At 36.4% G+C, this 15,703-nt stretch overlaps 1 protein-coding gene across 7 annotated transcripts in view; it reads right to left on the bottom strand.

Moving 5' to 3' along the window:
• GTF2I (general transcription factor IIi) overlaps positions 1 to 15,703 on the bottom strand; it is a gene marked incomplete at its 3' end in the record, with an annotated part of 98,599 nt that overhangs the window by 46,699 nt on the left and 36,197 nt on the right. For 3 of the 7 annotated variants that reach the window (XM_082645466.1, XM_082645469.1, XM_082645470.1), the window contains exon 9: positions 10,058 to 10,135. In XM_082645466.1, the coding sequence (XP_082501592.1) occupies positions 10,058 to 10,135 (78 nt within the window). Of the gene's footprint in view, positions 1 to 1,218; positions 1,279 to 10,057; positions 10,136 to 15,703 lie in introns of all 7 variants that reach the window. The other 4 variants (XM_082645464.1, XM_082645467.1, XM_082645465.1 and 1 more) reach the window with 2 other exon arrangements.

The raw sequence follows: 15,703 nt of genomic DNA, 5'->3' as shown, positions 1-15,703 counted from the left end.
TATAAATAAAAATATATTACCTATAAGGAAGAATAAAGCACAAAGGGGGAGGGGAAGCAAAATCAGGTCTATTTTGTCATCCATTGGTAACTAATTAAAGAAACTACACTAAAGGTTCAATTCCCAGACACAGGTTTCAAATACACTTTATCTTGATTTTTAAAGAGCACTGACTACAAACACTGTCATGCACTGCCTAGCACCTTTGAATTTAAAGTGCCATGCAAAAGACAAAATGTTTTTGGTTTTCAATGTCTAACTTTATGGTGCTATAATTATCTTGGGATTCTTTTCCACTTATTTCATATTCTGAAAACTCACCTGAGCTCAAAACACTAGATAAATCTATAAATCTGTAGCCATGAATTATTTCTTTATTTAACTTCTTAAATACGATTTCTCAACACACAGCCCCCACCCCCAATTAAACGTTAACATTTGAATTTATGGAGCATTGGGTTCTTTGACTATAATGCCAAAGAAAACAAAAATGTGAGGTCAAAACAATGAGAGATAAGGGAGAAGAGGCCAGTACTTAAAAAGGCAAGATTGGGTAAGAATAAGAAAAATTAAGGTGATTGTCCCACCCGGTCAGAATATTACAAGAGTACACGTAAACAATGATTCTACGTGTACTTTTTGTTCTTTAAAAATCTAAAATAAGCAATTACATTTATTTTAAAAGTAAAGCTAAATAAAATAAATCTTATGAGCTAAAAGCCAGAATAGACAGAAGTAAAGTAAAAGCCAGCACAAATAGCCTATGATCATCAAGTTAGGGAACACTACACAGAAATTCCCAAAGAGGTATTCAATCAATAAACTTAGGGATTTACAAATGATATCTTACAACCTTTCTAAAAACGAAGTATCAACATGACCTTATTGATATTTACATTACTAACTATGCAATATAAGCCTTATTTCTGACTATTCTGATATAAGGTATAAATGTGTACTTTACCTTAAATATGAAAGTGTGTCATGTACCCATTTCGAGATTCATTACTAGATTCACAAAAGGGAAAATTGGTTTTGAAAAATTGTTGCTTGTGAAGTTCATTTATATGTTTAAAAAAAAAGGCCAATACATTTCTTTTTCCTTTTCCATTTAGAAAAGTAATAATACAGATATAAATACTAAAACACAGTCTGTCCAATATAAAGAAACATTAAATAAGAACAGTATGTGGGAAAATGGAAGTGAAAAAGTTATACCTTGCAAAGACTTCGAAAGGGGGAGTTTGTCATCAACATCATCAGTTTCAGAAGGGCCTGCTTTGGGATACAAAGATAATACTTCAAAAGTAATCCCAAAAATGTATTTTGGGTCACTTCAGCAAACAAATTTGGGCGAGAGATATGGAATAATACAGCCTTTTCATGAACAAAAAAGGCAAAACAAAAAAAAAAAAGAAAAGAAAAAAAAAAGACTGACAAAATGAATGGTGTCAATTTATGGTCTTAGTGAATGGAAAAGGTGTATTCAGATAAACTCATATATAGACAGTCAAAAGAAATTTTGAAAATGACTAACTCCACATGAATTGAATGGGAACAATATGTCTAAAATGGTGGATATGGGTAATGTTCATGACAGCAAACTGCAACTTTTACTTCATACAGATTATAAGTGCAGATATATCTTACAAGGTGCATTTGTTTCTTCCTTGCCAAATATTTGGCTTAATGTTTTGTCATACTAAAGAAAAATGCAGAATCAAATTGTTACACCTTCCTTAGAATCTCTAAAATAACACAATTAACCTATCAATAAGCTTGAATCTCCACTGAAATAGAAACATGACAAACAATTAATTCAGAATCCTCCCTTCCTGAAGATCCATAAACACTTTTTAATAACTTAACTTGGTTTTTCCCAATTATTAACATACAACTTATTTTGTGTTAATTAAACCTTCACAGAATGCTATAGATTTTGACAACACACCTGCATGTATTATGCTTTTAGTGAAAGTAATAGATTTAAAAGAGAACAAAACATTGTGTTTTCAATGACTACTTAACATAAACATGTCCTTGCATTAATATGAATACAAACCACTTCACTACCTCTGAATATTTTTTGGAAAATATCCTAAGACTTTTTGAAAGGCTTTGCAAATGCATGACGGATTTCACGAAGAGGCACAAAACTACACATTATAAATAAAGGACACAGCATAGAAGAAAATAATTACATAGAAAATAGAAAAATTATTTGTATTTGGAATCTCAACTAAGAGCAAGATGATAAATGAAAGACACCTGAATTCAAATGCCAGATTCACTGCTTCCTAGTCATGTGATCCTGGGTAAAAATATACAGAAGAAATAAATTAAATGATAGCTAAGTGTACTAACTGACTTCTAAATACTGCTTTAGCTGCTTTTCCACAAGTCTAGCTATGTATCATTATCGATATTGTTCTGTTCTAAATTATTTTAATTAGGTCCTCTTTAAGTCAATAAAAGTGTATTTCTTAGGATTCCCACTGTATAGAATTTCTATTTTAAATAACATGCTTGTTATTGACTTCTAATTTAACTGATTACATTATATTCGGGGAATTCTTTAAGGCTACCTGTGAACAAATATAAAGTCAACTTTTGTAAAAGATCCATGTTTTGTAAATAAACATTTATTTGCTGGGTAAAGAGTTCTGGATATACAACCACTAGCTTAAGTTTGTAAATTTCAGAGTTCAAATACTCTATTTACCATTTATAAGCATTCATCATTTGTTAAAATCTCCCACATGGACTGCATTTACAAATTTATCAATTGTATCAAATTATATCAATTCTTTATTTAGACTTCTGAGGCTACACTGTTAGGTATATACAAATTAATGATTATCCTATTAACTTAATGACTTAGTAGTATATAAATTATATAGTCTTACTCTTCATATTTGTTTTTTTTTCTTTTTTGGCCTCTAATATTACTAAACTTGGTTTCTTTTGGTTACTATTTGCCCAGCATACCTTCACATATCACTATACTACCAAATTATGTTGTTTACTTTTAACCATACATGTTATAATAGCAAGATGGACTCGGACTCCATCATAAGATCAGGAGCACACTTCACCCGCACAATCCCGGAGTGTCTAACAGTCACTGCAGACAAATCACTTTCCCAACGCTCACATCTGAGAACATCTTAGAGGAAAACTGACAGGTACACAGAGATGTGTCCAAGTCTATTTTGGAATACCGAAAGTTTTGGAAGAAAACATAAATGATTTTAAGTGCAAGAATGAACACATGAACTACAGTATAATCACACAGGTAATTGTCGCAATGATAGTATTAAATCTGTACGTGACAAAAATAGGTCAATCTCAAAAACTTGTACTGAATGACACACAAGAACATATACAAAACACATATACGGTATGATACCATTTGAGTCAAGCTTGAAAACAGAAAATGTAATACATAAAATGTATAGGTGCCTGGATACACAGACAAAGACGTTTCTGTGGGAATGTATATGCATTTAGAATATAAAATCGTTATCAGGAAGGACAACCCTCAATTTCAAGAAAACGGTTAACTCAGGAGGAACAGAGAAAAAAATGGGAATTGGAAGGGCCTAAAGAAGGGTGTCAATAACATAGTTAACATGTTATATCACGTAAGATTCAGTAAACCTGGGCAGATGTATATTATGTTTGTGGGTTTTAAATATGTTAATAAAGCATTTTAGAAATACAGCCAGCCATCTGTATCCCTGCATTCAGCCTCTGCAGATTCAACCAACCATGGATCAAAAATATTGGGAACAAAAAATCCCAGAAAGTTCCAAAATGCAAAATTTGAATTTGCAGCATGCTGGCAACTATTTAGCATTTACATTGTATTAGATATTTAAGTTATCTAGAGATGATTTAAATAAAGTATGGGGTGGGTGTTTGTAGGTTATATTCAAATACTACACCGTTTTGTATAAGGGACTTGATCATCTGTGGGTTTTGATACTGGGGGGTGGCCCTGGAACCAATCCCCCTGTGGATACCAAAGGATGACTGTACAGTACAGCAATGCAAATAAACGAACTACAAGTACACCCAACAAAATGTCTCACAAATGACGTGTTTACAGAAGAAGCCTGATACATGCTGACGGGTTCTATTTATATGAACTACAACAACAGACAAAACTAACCTAGGTTATTACAAATCAGGACAACGGTCTGCACTGGATAGGGGCTGCCAGGAAGGGAGCCCAAGGGACAAGGAGCTTCTAGCATAGTGATCCCTAACGACAGACCTTCAGAATGCATGAAGCAAAGCGAAAGAACTGGGAGGAGAAACAGACAGACGCAGTTGGAGATTCCAATACTTTTGTAGTGGACAGAAGTAAAGAGAAAGGCCAATAAAAATACAGCAGGCCTGAATGACCGTCAAGCAACCTTAACAAAGCTGAAATAACTGAAAGTATACAAAGAATGTTCTCCAACCATAATGGAAATAAACTAAAAATCAGTAACAAAGCTACCTGACAAGTCCACAAGTATGTGGAGATTAAGACTACACTTCTACAGGGAATTCCCAGGCGGTCCAGTGGTTAGGGCTCTGCACTTTCACTGCCGAGGGCCTGGGTTTGATTCCTGGACAGGGAACTAGGATCCCACAAGCCATGCGGTGCTGCCCAAAAAAAAAAAAAAGGAAAAGAAAAGGAAAGACTACACTTCTATGTAAATCAGAGGACAAATGGGAAATTAGAAAATGATTTGAAATGAATGAAAATTTTAAAAAAAGTTTATAGGGTGCAGTTAACTAATGCTTAAGAGGGAAGTTTATGGCATTAAGTACTCATATTGGAAAATATTTCAATGATTTAAGCTCCCGTCTTAAGAAACATAAAATAAAACCAAATTAAAATTAAAGCAACCAAAAAGAAAGAAAGAAACATAAGAGCAAAAAAATCACTGAAATTTTGTAGAAGCTAGATCTTTGAGGAAAAAAGAAAAAAACTGAGAAAGTTCTAGAGCAAGAGCAATGGTTCTCCACTGGAAGTGATACTGTCCCTAAGGGACATATGGCAACGTCTGGAGACGTTGCGGATTGTCACAACTAGGGAGATGCTACTGGTATACATCTAGCAGGGAGAGGCCAGGGAGGATACTAAACATCCTACAATGCAGAGCATAAGACAGATACTGACAACAATGAACTGTCTGATCAAAATGTCAACATTGCCAAGTTTTAAGACAAAGCTCTGAGCTAGAATGACCAATAAGAAACAAACCAAAAAAAGACACAAATCACTATAATTAAATTACTACAGACCCTGCAAACGTTAAAATTAAAAAAAAAGAAAACTTAAGACAAAGTAGACAAATTCCTTAAAAGACACAAACTGCCGACTCTTAATCAAGAAGAAATACATAACCCGAGCAGACCTACAATGATTAAAAGAAATTTTAAAATTAAAAGATGGAGCAAATTTTTAAACCTTTCATTAGAGAAACCTCAAGGTCCAGGTGGATTCATAGGCAAATTTTACCAAAAATATATAGAAATGTAGTAATATCAATTCTCCAAAAAAATTCTTCAAATATATCATTTCCCAATTCACTTAGGCCAGTATTACCAAAACCAAATAAGGACATTTACAAGAAAAGAAACTTCTAACTAATATCTCTTAAGAACATTTGAAAATATTCTTAAGAGATAATAGTCAGAACCAACATTTGAAAATTAATGTTGATGACCATTTTAACAGACTAAACGAGAAAAATGATGTAATCATCTCCAGAGATACAGAAAAGACCTTTCACAAAATTCAACATCCAATCACCATAAAAACTCTTTACAAACTCTGAACTGAAGAAAGTTTCTTCAATCTGATGAAGGGCAACTACAAAAAACGTACAGCTTTCACAGAGAAAAGATTTCCTTTTAAAACTGCAAACAAGGTAAGGATGCCTACTCTCACTACTATTCATCGTGACACTGGAATGTTGAAGAGCTGGTGCAATTAACACAAGAAAATGAAAGGGAAGAAATAATACTGTCTACTTATAAAATCCCAAAGATTTTTTCCCAAAGAGTTGCTATACTAATAAATGATTTTTAACTAGGTCACAAGACACAAGGTCCGTATGTAAAAGTCAACTGTAGTTCTACATATTAGCAATAAATAGTTGGAAGCTGAAACTGTAAAAGAACAGTACACCGTTTACAATAACACTGAAACACATTAAATACTTAGATATAAATCTTACAAAATATGTACAAGACCTGTATGTTGAAAACAAAGCACTGATGAAAGGAATCAAGAAAGAGCTAAATAGATAAGGTACATATATCATGCTCATGAATCAGAAGATTCAGTATTAAGATATTCAACCTAAATTAGTCTATAGATTCAGCACAATCTCCATCAAAATCCCCATGGTGGGGGAAGGGGGAAGGGCTTCCCTGGTGGTCCAGTGGTTAAGACTTCGCCTTCCAATGCAGGGGGTGCGAGTTTGATCCCTGGTTGGGGAGGTAAGAAGATCTCACGTGCCTCCGGCCAAAAAAACAAAACATAAAACTGAAGCAATATTGTAACAAATTCAATAAAGACTTAAAAAAAATTTTTTTTAAACTCTTGGGCTTCCCTGGTGGCGCAGTGGTTAAGAATCCGCCTGCCTTGCACTGGCAAGGGACACGGGTTTGAGCCCGGGTCCGGGAAGATCCCACATGTCGTGGAGCAACTAAGCCCATGTGCCACAACTACTGAAGCCTGCGTGCCTAGAGCCCATGCTCCGCAACAAGAGAAGCCACCGCAGTGAGAAGCCCATGCACTGCAACAAAGAGTAGCCCTGCTCGCCGCAACTAGAGAAGCCCGCGTGCAGCAACAAAGACCCAACTCAGCCAAAAATAAAATAATTAAAAAAAAAAAAAAACACTCTTAAAAAAAAAGGAGTCGGGCTTCCCTGGTGGAGCAGTGGTTGAGAGTCCGCCTGCCGATGCAGGGGACACGGGTTCATGCCCCGGTCCGGGAAGATCCCACATGCCACGGAGCGGCTAGGCCCATGAGCCATGGCCGCTGAGCCTGCGCGTCCGGAGCCTGTGCTCCGCAACGGCAGAGGCCACAATAGTGAGAGGCCCACGTACCGCAAAAAAAAAAAAAAAGTCCCCACAGGGCTTTTTGAACAAATCAATAAGCTGATTTAAAAAATTTTTAAACTTATTATATAAACTATAGTCCTCAAGACAATGTAATTTTGGAAAAAGATAGAAACAGATCAATGTAACAGAATATTCTCGAGAAAACTGACAGAGATGTAAAGGTAATACAATAGAAAAAGAACAGTTGTTGGTCTTCCCTGGTGGCTCAGTGGTTAAGAATCCGCCTGCCAATGCAGGGGACACGGGTTCGAGCCCTGGTCTGAGAAGATCCCACATGCCACAGAGCAACTAAGCCTGTGCACCACAACTACTGAGCCTGTGCGCCACAACTACTGGGCCTGTGCCCTAGAGCCCGCGAGCCACAACTACTGAAGCCTGTGCACCACAACTACTGAAGCCCGCGTGCCTAGAGCCCGTGCTCTGCAACAAAGAGAAGCCACCCCAATGAGAAGCCCGCAGACCGCAACGAAGAGTAGCCCCCACTCGCCACAACTAGAGAAAGCCTGCCAACGCGGCCAAAAATAAATTAAACAAAATAAAACAAAAAAAAGAACAGTCATTTCAACAAAAGGTACTGGAAAAACTGGATATCTGTATGCCTTAAGTTTGAACCTGGTATTCTGCACACTATACAAAAATTAGGCCTAAACCAATCACAGACCTAAATGTAAAACTATGAAAACTTTTATACGACACAGAAGAAAAATCTTTGTGACACTGGGTCAGACCAAGATTTCTTAGCTATGATACTTAAGCACAACTCATATAAGGGAAAAAAAAAAAAAAAAGCACTAAGTTGGACACCATCAAATTAACCTATTTGCAAATCACATCACAAAGGACTTTCATTCAGAATATACAAAGAATTGCCAAAGCTTATTAAGAGAAGTACCCAAACTGCATGGACTGTATCTCTCAGCCTAGATGAAAAACTAATAGTCTGGCTCCCACCTTCTTCAGCTGCACTTAAAATATTATCATTTCAGCAATCTTTTCCTCTATAAACATCTGATTTCCACTCTTATTGCTTAAATCACTCACACTCCCTATTTCAAAGGGGGAAAAAAAAGCTTCTATAATCCTGCCTAGTAACAGCAAAGCTAAAAAAGGCAATACCAAAGATAAAGGCAGACATTTTATTTTAAAAATTAAATATAATGTGCTAAAAAGATGTTACTAAACAGTATTAATTAAATATATGTTAGTAAGGTACCAACAACTGCTATAAAGGCTAAATATTTTCCAAATTTTTAACTTTTTAATTAAAAATCCTCAGAATTATCCCAACCTTTTAGCCATGTGATTACTAACATCACAAGCAATAAAATATTCAAATCTGACAGATAAAAATTATGAAATCCAAATACCTGTATACAGATATTCACATGATTACAAACAGAACAAATTTACTCATAACTTTCTTATAATACTCCAGAACTGATAAAGCCTTATCTTTTTAAATGAACTAAACCTATTAAGCAAAGGCAAATTAAAACCAAAAAGAGGTATCACAAGACATCCACTGAAGTGGCTAAATAATGCGGACCATACAAGTGCTGATAAGGATGTGGAGCCACTAGAACTACTGTCCCCACTTATGGAAATGTACAATAGTAAAAGCACAGTGGAAAACAGCTTAAATACCTACCATATATCTCAGCTATTCCAGTTCTAGGGATCTACTCAAGAGAAATGAAGGCGTATTTCCAAACCAATGTTTCAGCACCTTTACTTTTTTTTTTTTTTTTTTTTTCTTTTTGCGGTATGCGGGCCTCTCACTGTTGTGGCCTCTCCCGTTGTGGAGCACAGGCTCCGGACGCGCAGGCTCAGCGGCCACGGCTCACGGGCCCAGCCACTCCGCGGCATGTGGGATCTTCCCAGACCGGGGCACGAACCCGTATCCCCTGCATCGGCAGGCGGACTCTCAACCACTGCGCCACCAGGGAGGCCCAGCACCTTTACTTTTAATAGCCCCAAACTGGAAACAACCAAAATGTCCATCAATAGACAGAGGGATAAACAAATTGTGGTACAGCCGAACGATGGAATAACAGCAATAAAATGGAATTAGCCATCGATATATGCCACACTATGGATGAAATTTCAAAACAATTATGTGGAATTTAAGAAGTCATAGCTCCCCACCCCAAGAAAACAGTACATACTTTATGATGATTCCATTTACATAAATTTCTTAAAACTGCAAACTAATCTAAAATGATAGAAAACAGATTGGTGGTTGGCTGGGGAGGGCTGTGCATTACAAAGAGACTTAAGGGAACTTGAGGGTTATGGACATTTCTTTATCTTGACTGCAGTGAAGATAGTTTTATGGGTATATACATAAAACCAATCAGATCTTATACTTTAAACGTTTAATGTACTTTATGCATCTATAAAAATTAAACTTACCATGAACTATAGATGTTCTTCTAAACTAAAACCCATCAAAGCATAAAAGCAAACTGCATTGTGAAATTATGACCTTTAATTCCCTCTTGATAATCAAGCAGCTACAGAACAAGATAATAAATACCTAAACTTAATGTCTTATCTTTTACAGTTTTAACATAGTGATAAGGCAAAGTTATTTTTATTGCACAGTGATATTAAACGTTTAGAAGAGCTCTTATGCCTTTTGCAAATAACTGAAAAGTCAAATCGAATTCTAAATTGTGCCACAACTTTTGCTTGTCCTTTTAAGAATATTAATGATTATTTAACATTTCCCCTGTAAACTGAGTTTACTTTAGTGCCCCATTTTTGAAAGCTATTTTATTCCAGTGATCAATTACAAGTATACATGCTAGTCAAGGACCAAAGGACCAATCAATAAAACAGTATCTAAGGAATCCGGGCAATTAAAGAATTTTAATTTAAACCACCAATAACTTCTGGAAAGAAAAATTGTATTAAACAGTATTACCTTGAATGTTATATTGATAGTAATCAGGATCTTCTGATTCTTCCTTTACTGTCACAGCTGCCATTTCCAGAGAAATGCCTGTAAAAACAAATTAGTTTTTTAATTAAATTATATAATTACACTTCAGGGCACTCAGACAGCATAGGGAAATCCCTTCTGCCCTCCTAATAATGCAGAATGACGCATACATATTTTAAAGGCTTTCAACAGACCGAAGTTTGCTAGGCGTCCGGGGGACAAAGATAACCTACAACCCAACCTAGACTATTGCTAGTAGTACCAGGGGTCGTACCGACAGAACTACCAACTGCCAGTGTGGTAGTTTTAACCACGCCACTAATACTCTGGGATTACTGAATGCTAAATTTGTTCTCCAACAAGTTCTGATCTTGGCAATTAAAGAAAATTAGTCACACTCTATTTTCACTCAATATTTAAAATGTTTTTATAAATCACTGAACATCACCTGCAAACATAAATTTTAATAACTCACTATTCCAGAGTAAATATGGCATAACCATTTTAATAGTGAGACACATTAATTTTTTCCCCCTCTTAATATATCCCTTTTTTAACAAGGGTAACAAATCATACCTTTCAGCATAACACTTTGCCCACGATGAGGATAAATAATTTGACGTACACCTTTGTGGCCAGATATAAATGAGTGCATATTTTACAATTCCATGTAGAGGAAGGTCAAAATTAGAGAAAAGAAATTTATGTTGTTAAAACTCAAGTAATGTCAATTATCCCTCAAGAAAGCTGAAGAAAAATTAAAATGCACAAGCCTTAGGTTAAAAAAAACCCACTCAAGCAAGTAGTTGATTTTGGGAGGGGAGTAATGAGAGGGGGAAGAAGACCTTCTTGGGGTGTTATTAATGTTCTGTATCAATGAGTGTTAGGTTACAGGTGTGTGTACTTTTTATTTATTGAGCATATATACACTTACACTTTGCATACATTATACTTCAATTAAAAGTTTTAAGAAAGAAGATTCTTAACTAATTCTTTAATGAATTCTTAATAAAGATATATTCCCCATATATTCAAAAACAAAGAGCTCTTGGCTGGGGAGCCTCAAAGGGTTACACAGGAGGGGCTTTCAGAAATGAAATGCTGATTTCACCAAATGGTTGCAGTTCCTACTCTCTCTCTTTCTCATCTGCCATGTCAGGAGTAGATGATACTCTCAGACAAGTTTAAGAAATCAACAGTGGATGGGTGTATGTACACAGTTCAGACTAAGATATCAGCTATAATCATACCAGTCCCATCATGGACTTAATATTGAGCTGGTGCTATGTGACTTTAGAAGGTTTGTACAGAGTATTTTCAACTGAATAAATACTTCAAAAAGAGTTAGTTTGATACACTAAAGGACATTTATCCCTGAAGCCACAAGCAAAGAAGGGGGTTACTCTATGGACAGCAATCACCAATGGAAGGTTGGTTTGCTGCCAGAAGATGGTGGTAGGGAACTTGTCTGGAAACCCTGGGATTCTGTTGGGTGTCTAGTACTTCCATGCTCATTAGCAGAAGTTAATAGAAAATCAAAGCAAACAAAAAAGGCAAATCCATTGTGGAATGAAGGTTTGGGCCACCTCAACCAGGTAAAGAACCTTACCGGATAGGGTCCTGGCTGAAGGCAAAGAAAACATAATATAATGGGTAATGAATTAAGAAAGGTATGAATTTTTGTGACAAGCTGCAGAAATGGGGACACTGCATGTTTTCTTCCTTGTTATGAGTATGTGTGTTTCTGTCAATATTATATATTTGGTTATATTAACTGTTCTCTCTTCTCCTTCCCATTATTATTGTACAAAAATTTTGTTGGAGGTTTCCTTTGCCGGTTAGCCTTTAGATAAGAGAATATATAGGTTGGGGGTATATTTGAGGAGTAATTAACATAGTCCATGACTGGGCAGTAAATTAGTCTCCCAGAGACGGGTACAATGACTATTAGAACAAGGGCGAAAATGATTCCCTCTGTAGGAAGGGAAAGTTGCATCCCGTCAGATGGGACCGTTGTTTAGTTGTTACATGAAGGTTTAAATATGCGGAGGTGTGTGTGGATGCCATGTAGCCAAAGGGGTAGCCTGTGTGAGTCATTAAGCTGCTGTCTCAGGTCCAGACCTGCCCTCTTAGACGCTTCTGAAGCATGGACTGCAAACCAGTTGGTTCCCTGAGAATCTCTGCCACAAGGGAATAGAGTAGGGAGGCTATAAGGCTAGAAGAGAGAAAAGGGACTTGCATCTTTCTTTTGGCTTGCTGCATCCTGTTCCCACCAGGGTCACTCACTCCTTGGTATATTCCTTTAATCTAGTGAAAGCACACCCTTCCCATAGCAACACCTGGATCCACCTTACAAGTTTTCCAACACAACCAGAACCAGTTTCAACATGTCCCCCACATACACCAGTACCATCCAAATAGTATCCCACCTTAGAAATCAGAAGCGAAGTTTTAGGGGTGGCAGCCAATTCCTTGAGTCATTACTTACATGATACCTTAGTATATAGTCCTTTTTTATTACAACTAATTAATCTGTAAATTTTTTCCATAATAATAACTGGTATGATTCAAATAACTGGTATGGCTGTTTTCTCCTAAACAGACCACAACTGTTATGCCCAAGAAATATAAAAAATAAAATAAAATGGAAATTTTAAAAGAAACTGCAAGAAAAGTTAAGACACACATACAAAGGAATATAAAGACAAAGTGTAAGGCAGAAAAAAATAAACCTCTATGATAGTGATGTGTACTATTATATCTATACTTAAGATGGATAAAGAATTCCAAAAATATGATTTTTCTCCATTCAGCCTGTTTATTTTTGGATGCAAACTATTCAGGAGAGGAATATATAAATAAAGGGGAGAAGATATGCGAAATGGTGATTTCAGCACAATAAACTAAAAACTAAACCGAAAATTGAAATTTCCTGTGACATGGAAAAAAGGGGGGAAGAAAAAAACTTCTGTAAAACAAACAGAGTAATAGATTTAAATACTTATTCCCCAAAAGGAGAATTCAACACTGCCTGTCTTGCAGACCTCCCTAAAAATAACATACATAAAAAGTCTCATTCATTCACTCACATATACTCATACACACAGAGTTCTCTTTCTCCTTACCCCAACAATTCATTCCAAATGCCGTTAGATTATGCTGACCAAGATAGGCAGCTGCGTCGGGGAGGTCTGATGGTCCAAAGCAGGGTAGCAGAATGAGACTATTTATATGAGGGGGGAGAGGAAACTGAGTAACAGGTCTGGGAGACTGAGACAAATGGGGGACAAGCATGAGTGGAGTGGTGACAGTCCAACAAAGAGTGTCAAAGTGTCAGCAAGGCAAGGAGGCTGGCAATAAGACATGGCTTAAACGAAGTACATAAACATACTGAGAATATCTGGTTGCTATGATTCTAACTGTGACAAATACTCTCTAGAAAAGGGAGGTAAAAAAGCTTGGGGTGTCAAGAGTGGAACTGAAGATATGGGCATGAAAAAACATAGATGTAAATGGATGTACATATGTATATAATTATGTGTATATAAATACAAATAAACAGATACCCTAGCTTTGTCAACTTAGAAGCAATGACATCCCAACTGCAATAAGAACATCTAGCACCTAGCTTATGGTTTCTTAATAAATAACACTCTCCACAGTGAGGAACCAGGGCTGACTCTAGTGCTGGATTAGGGAAAGAATAAGATGAACCCTAACAACCTTGCTTAGCAAAAAATTAAAAGTTCTCTAAAAACGATGGGCATATTTACAAACAAGGAAGGACACGGGGCACATCTTGAAGTGGTTCCCAACGGCCAAAGCAAGGGCTATTTGCAAATCAAAATAAATAATGATAATAATGAATTGTAATGCACTGAATAAAACAGAAATATACTATAAAATAGAAAGAGTGTACTCTAATATACATGAATTAAATTTTAAGTGGAAGTTTGATGAGTGGTATATATTTCCATAGTCTCAGAGAAACTCCCATGAATATAATAATTACAAAGGAAATACAATTAATATAAAGAAATTACAGTGGAGAAGCCTAGAAAAACTAACTCTGGTCACATAAATAGTACCTTCAGTGAAGGGATAAATAGAAAACAACTTCCACCTGATATGAAAGGAGAAAAAAAAAACCAGCATCGTTTCCGTGCTATTTTTGCAAAAACTGCATTACATGAATCTAATCATGAGGAAATACCAGATACTTCCTTCAAACGTGTCATGGTCACAGAAGACCAGAAAAGCCCGAGAAAGCTGAAGAAGCCATTACTGGGAAAACAAACAAACCAACAAACCCAAAACTTGAAAAGGGTTTGAGAATTAGGAGTAATTTATCTCCCTTATTTTGATGATTATATTGTAGTAATGTGGGACAATATCCTTGCTTCTAAGAATCACACGCTGAAGTAGCTAAAAGAGAGATAGGGGAGACACTGCTCTGGGAAAGATCCCTGGTGTTCTGGCTGCACACTAAACACACCTGGTGTTCTTGCTTTTCCCTCCCCACCAAAAAAAAAAGATACGGTATCACATTGGCATCTTACTGTCAAATGGTACAGGAAAAAGGTCCTTATATTGTACATGCAGGTTTTTTATTAGCTTGCAATAATTTCAAAATGTAACATTTTTAAATACAAAGTTTAAGGCATTACAATATTATTCATTTCTTTCATCACATCTAGCTTTTCTCTAGCTAACAAGTAGTCTGTCTTACAGACACTTGTGCATCAGTGGATACAGATCTACTGCCTCACTGTGTTCAAAGACAACATAGAATTCACCAATGGAGCTGCAGGTTAACTGCTCTTTCTGCAAAGCAGCAACGGGTCAAAGAACATGTGCATCTCCAAATGAGAGATATTACCGAAGTATCCTCCATAAGACAGCAATAATTATTACACACATCAAGGATTTTTAGAACTGCCTGTTTCTCTACACCCTTACTGAGACTGGGTATAAGCAGAATTTAATGTCTGCCAATCTGCTGAGTGCAAAACTTTATCTTTCTTGGATTTTTATCTACATTTCTTTAACTAAACTGAGCATTTTCTCTTGAATCTTTGGTCATTTATTTCTTGAATTAGCTCTTTGTAAGTCAAGTAAAACAACCCTTTGTCATTGGTCTTGCAAATAGCCATTCCCTGTTTCTTACATGTCCTTTGATACATTTTGGCTGATTTTGCCATACAAAACTTTTAGAATTTTTCCCTAGTCAAACTTTATTGCTTAGAAAGCTTTCAAAGGATTACTAAATGTTTTTTCAATCGCTTTTAATCTAAGTTGTTATTACTTGCAGACTTTTTTTTTTTTTGCAGTACACAGGCCTCTCACTGTTGTGGCCTCTCCCATTGCGGAGCACAGGCTCCGGACACGCAGGCCCAGCGGTCATGGCTCACAGGCCCAGCCCTCTGTGGCATGTGGGATCTTCCCGGACCGGGGCACAAACCCGTGTCCCCTGCATCGGCAGGCAGATTCTCAACCACTGCACCACCAGGGAAGCCCTATCTGCAGACTTTTAAACACTTCTTGAAGTAGAATAGATTATGGATATTTTGTTTTTAGTAATTTTCTAGTTGATTCTCTTTAGTGTTCTGTATACATAATCATATCACC

Source organism: Mesoplodon mirus (assembly GCF_964341445.2).
Source record: "Mesoplodon mirus genome assembly, chromosome: 15".
Lineage (NCBI taxonomy): Eukaryota > Metazoa > Chordata > Mammalia > Artiodactyla > Ziphiidae > Mesoplodon > Mesoplodon mirus.
This window is presented reverse-complemented; position numbering and strand designations above follow the sequence as displayed.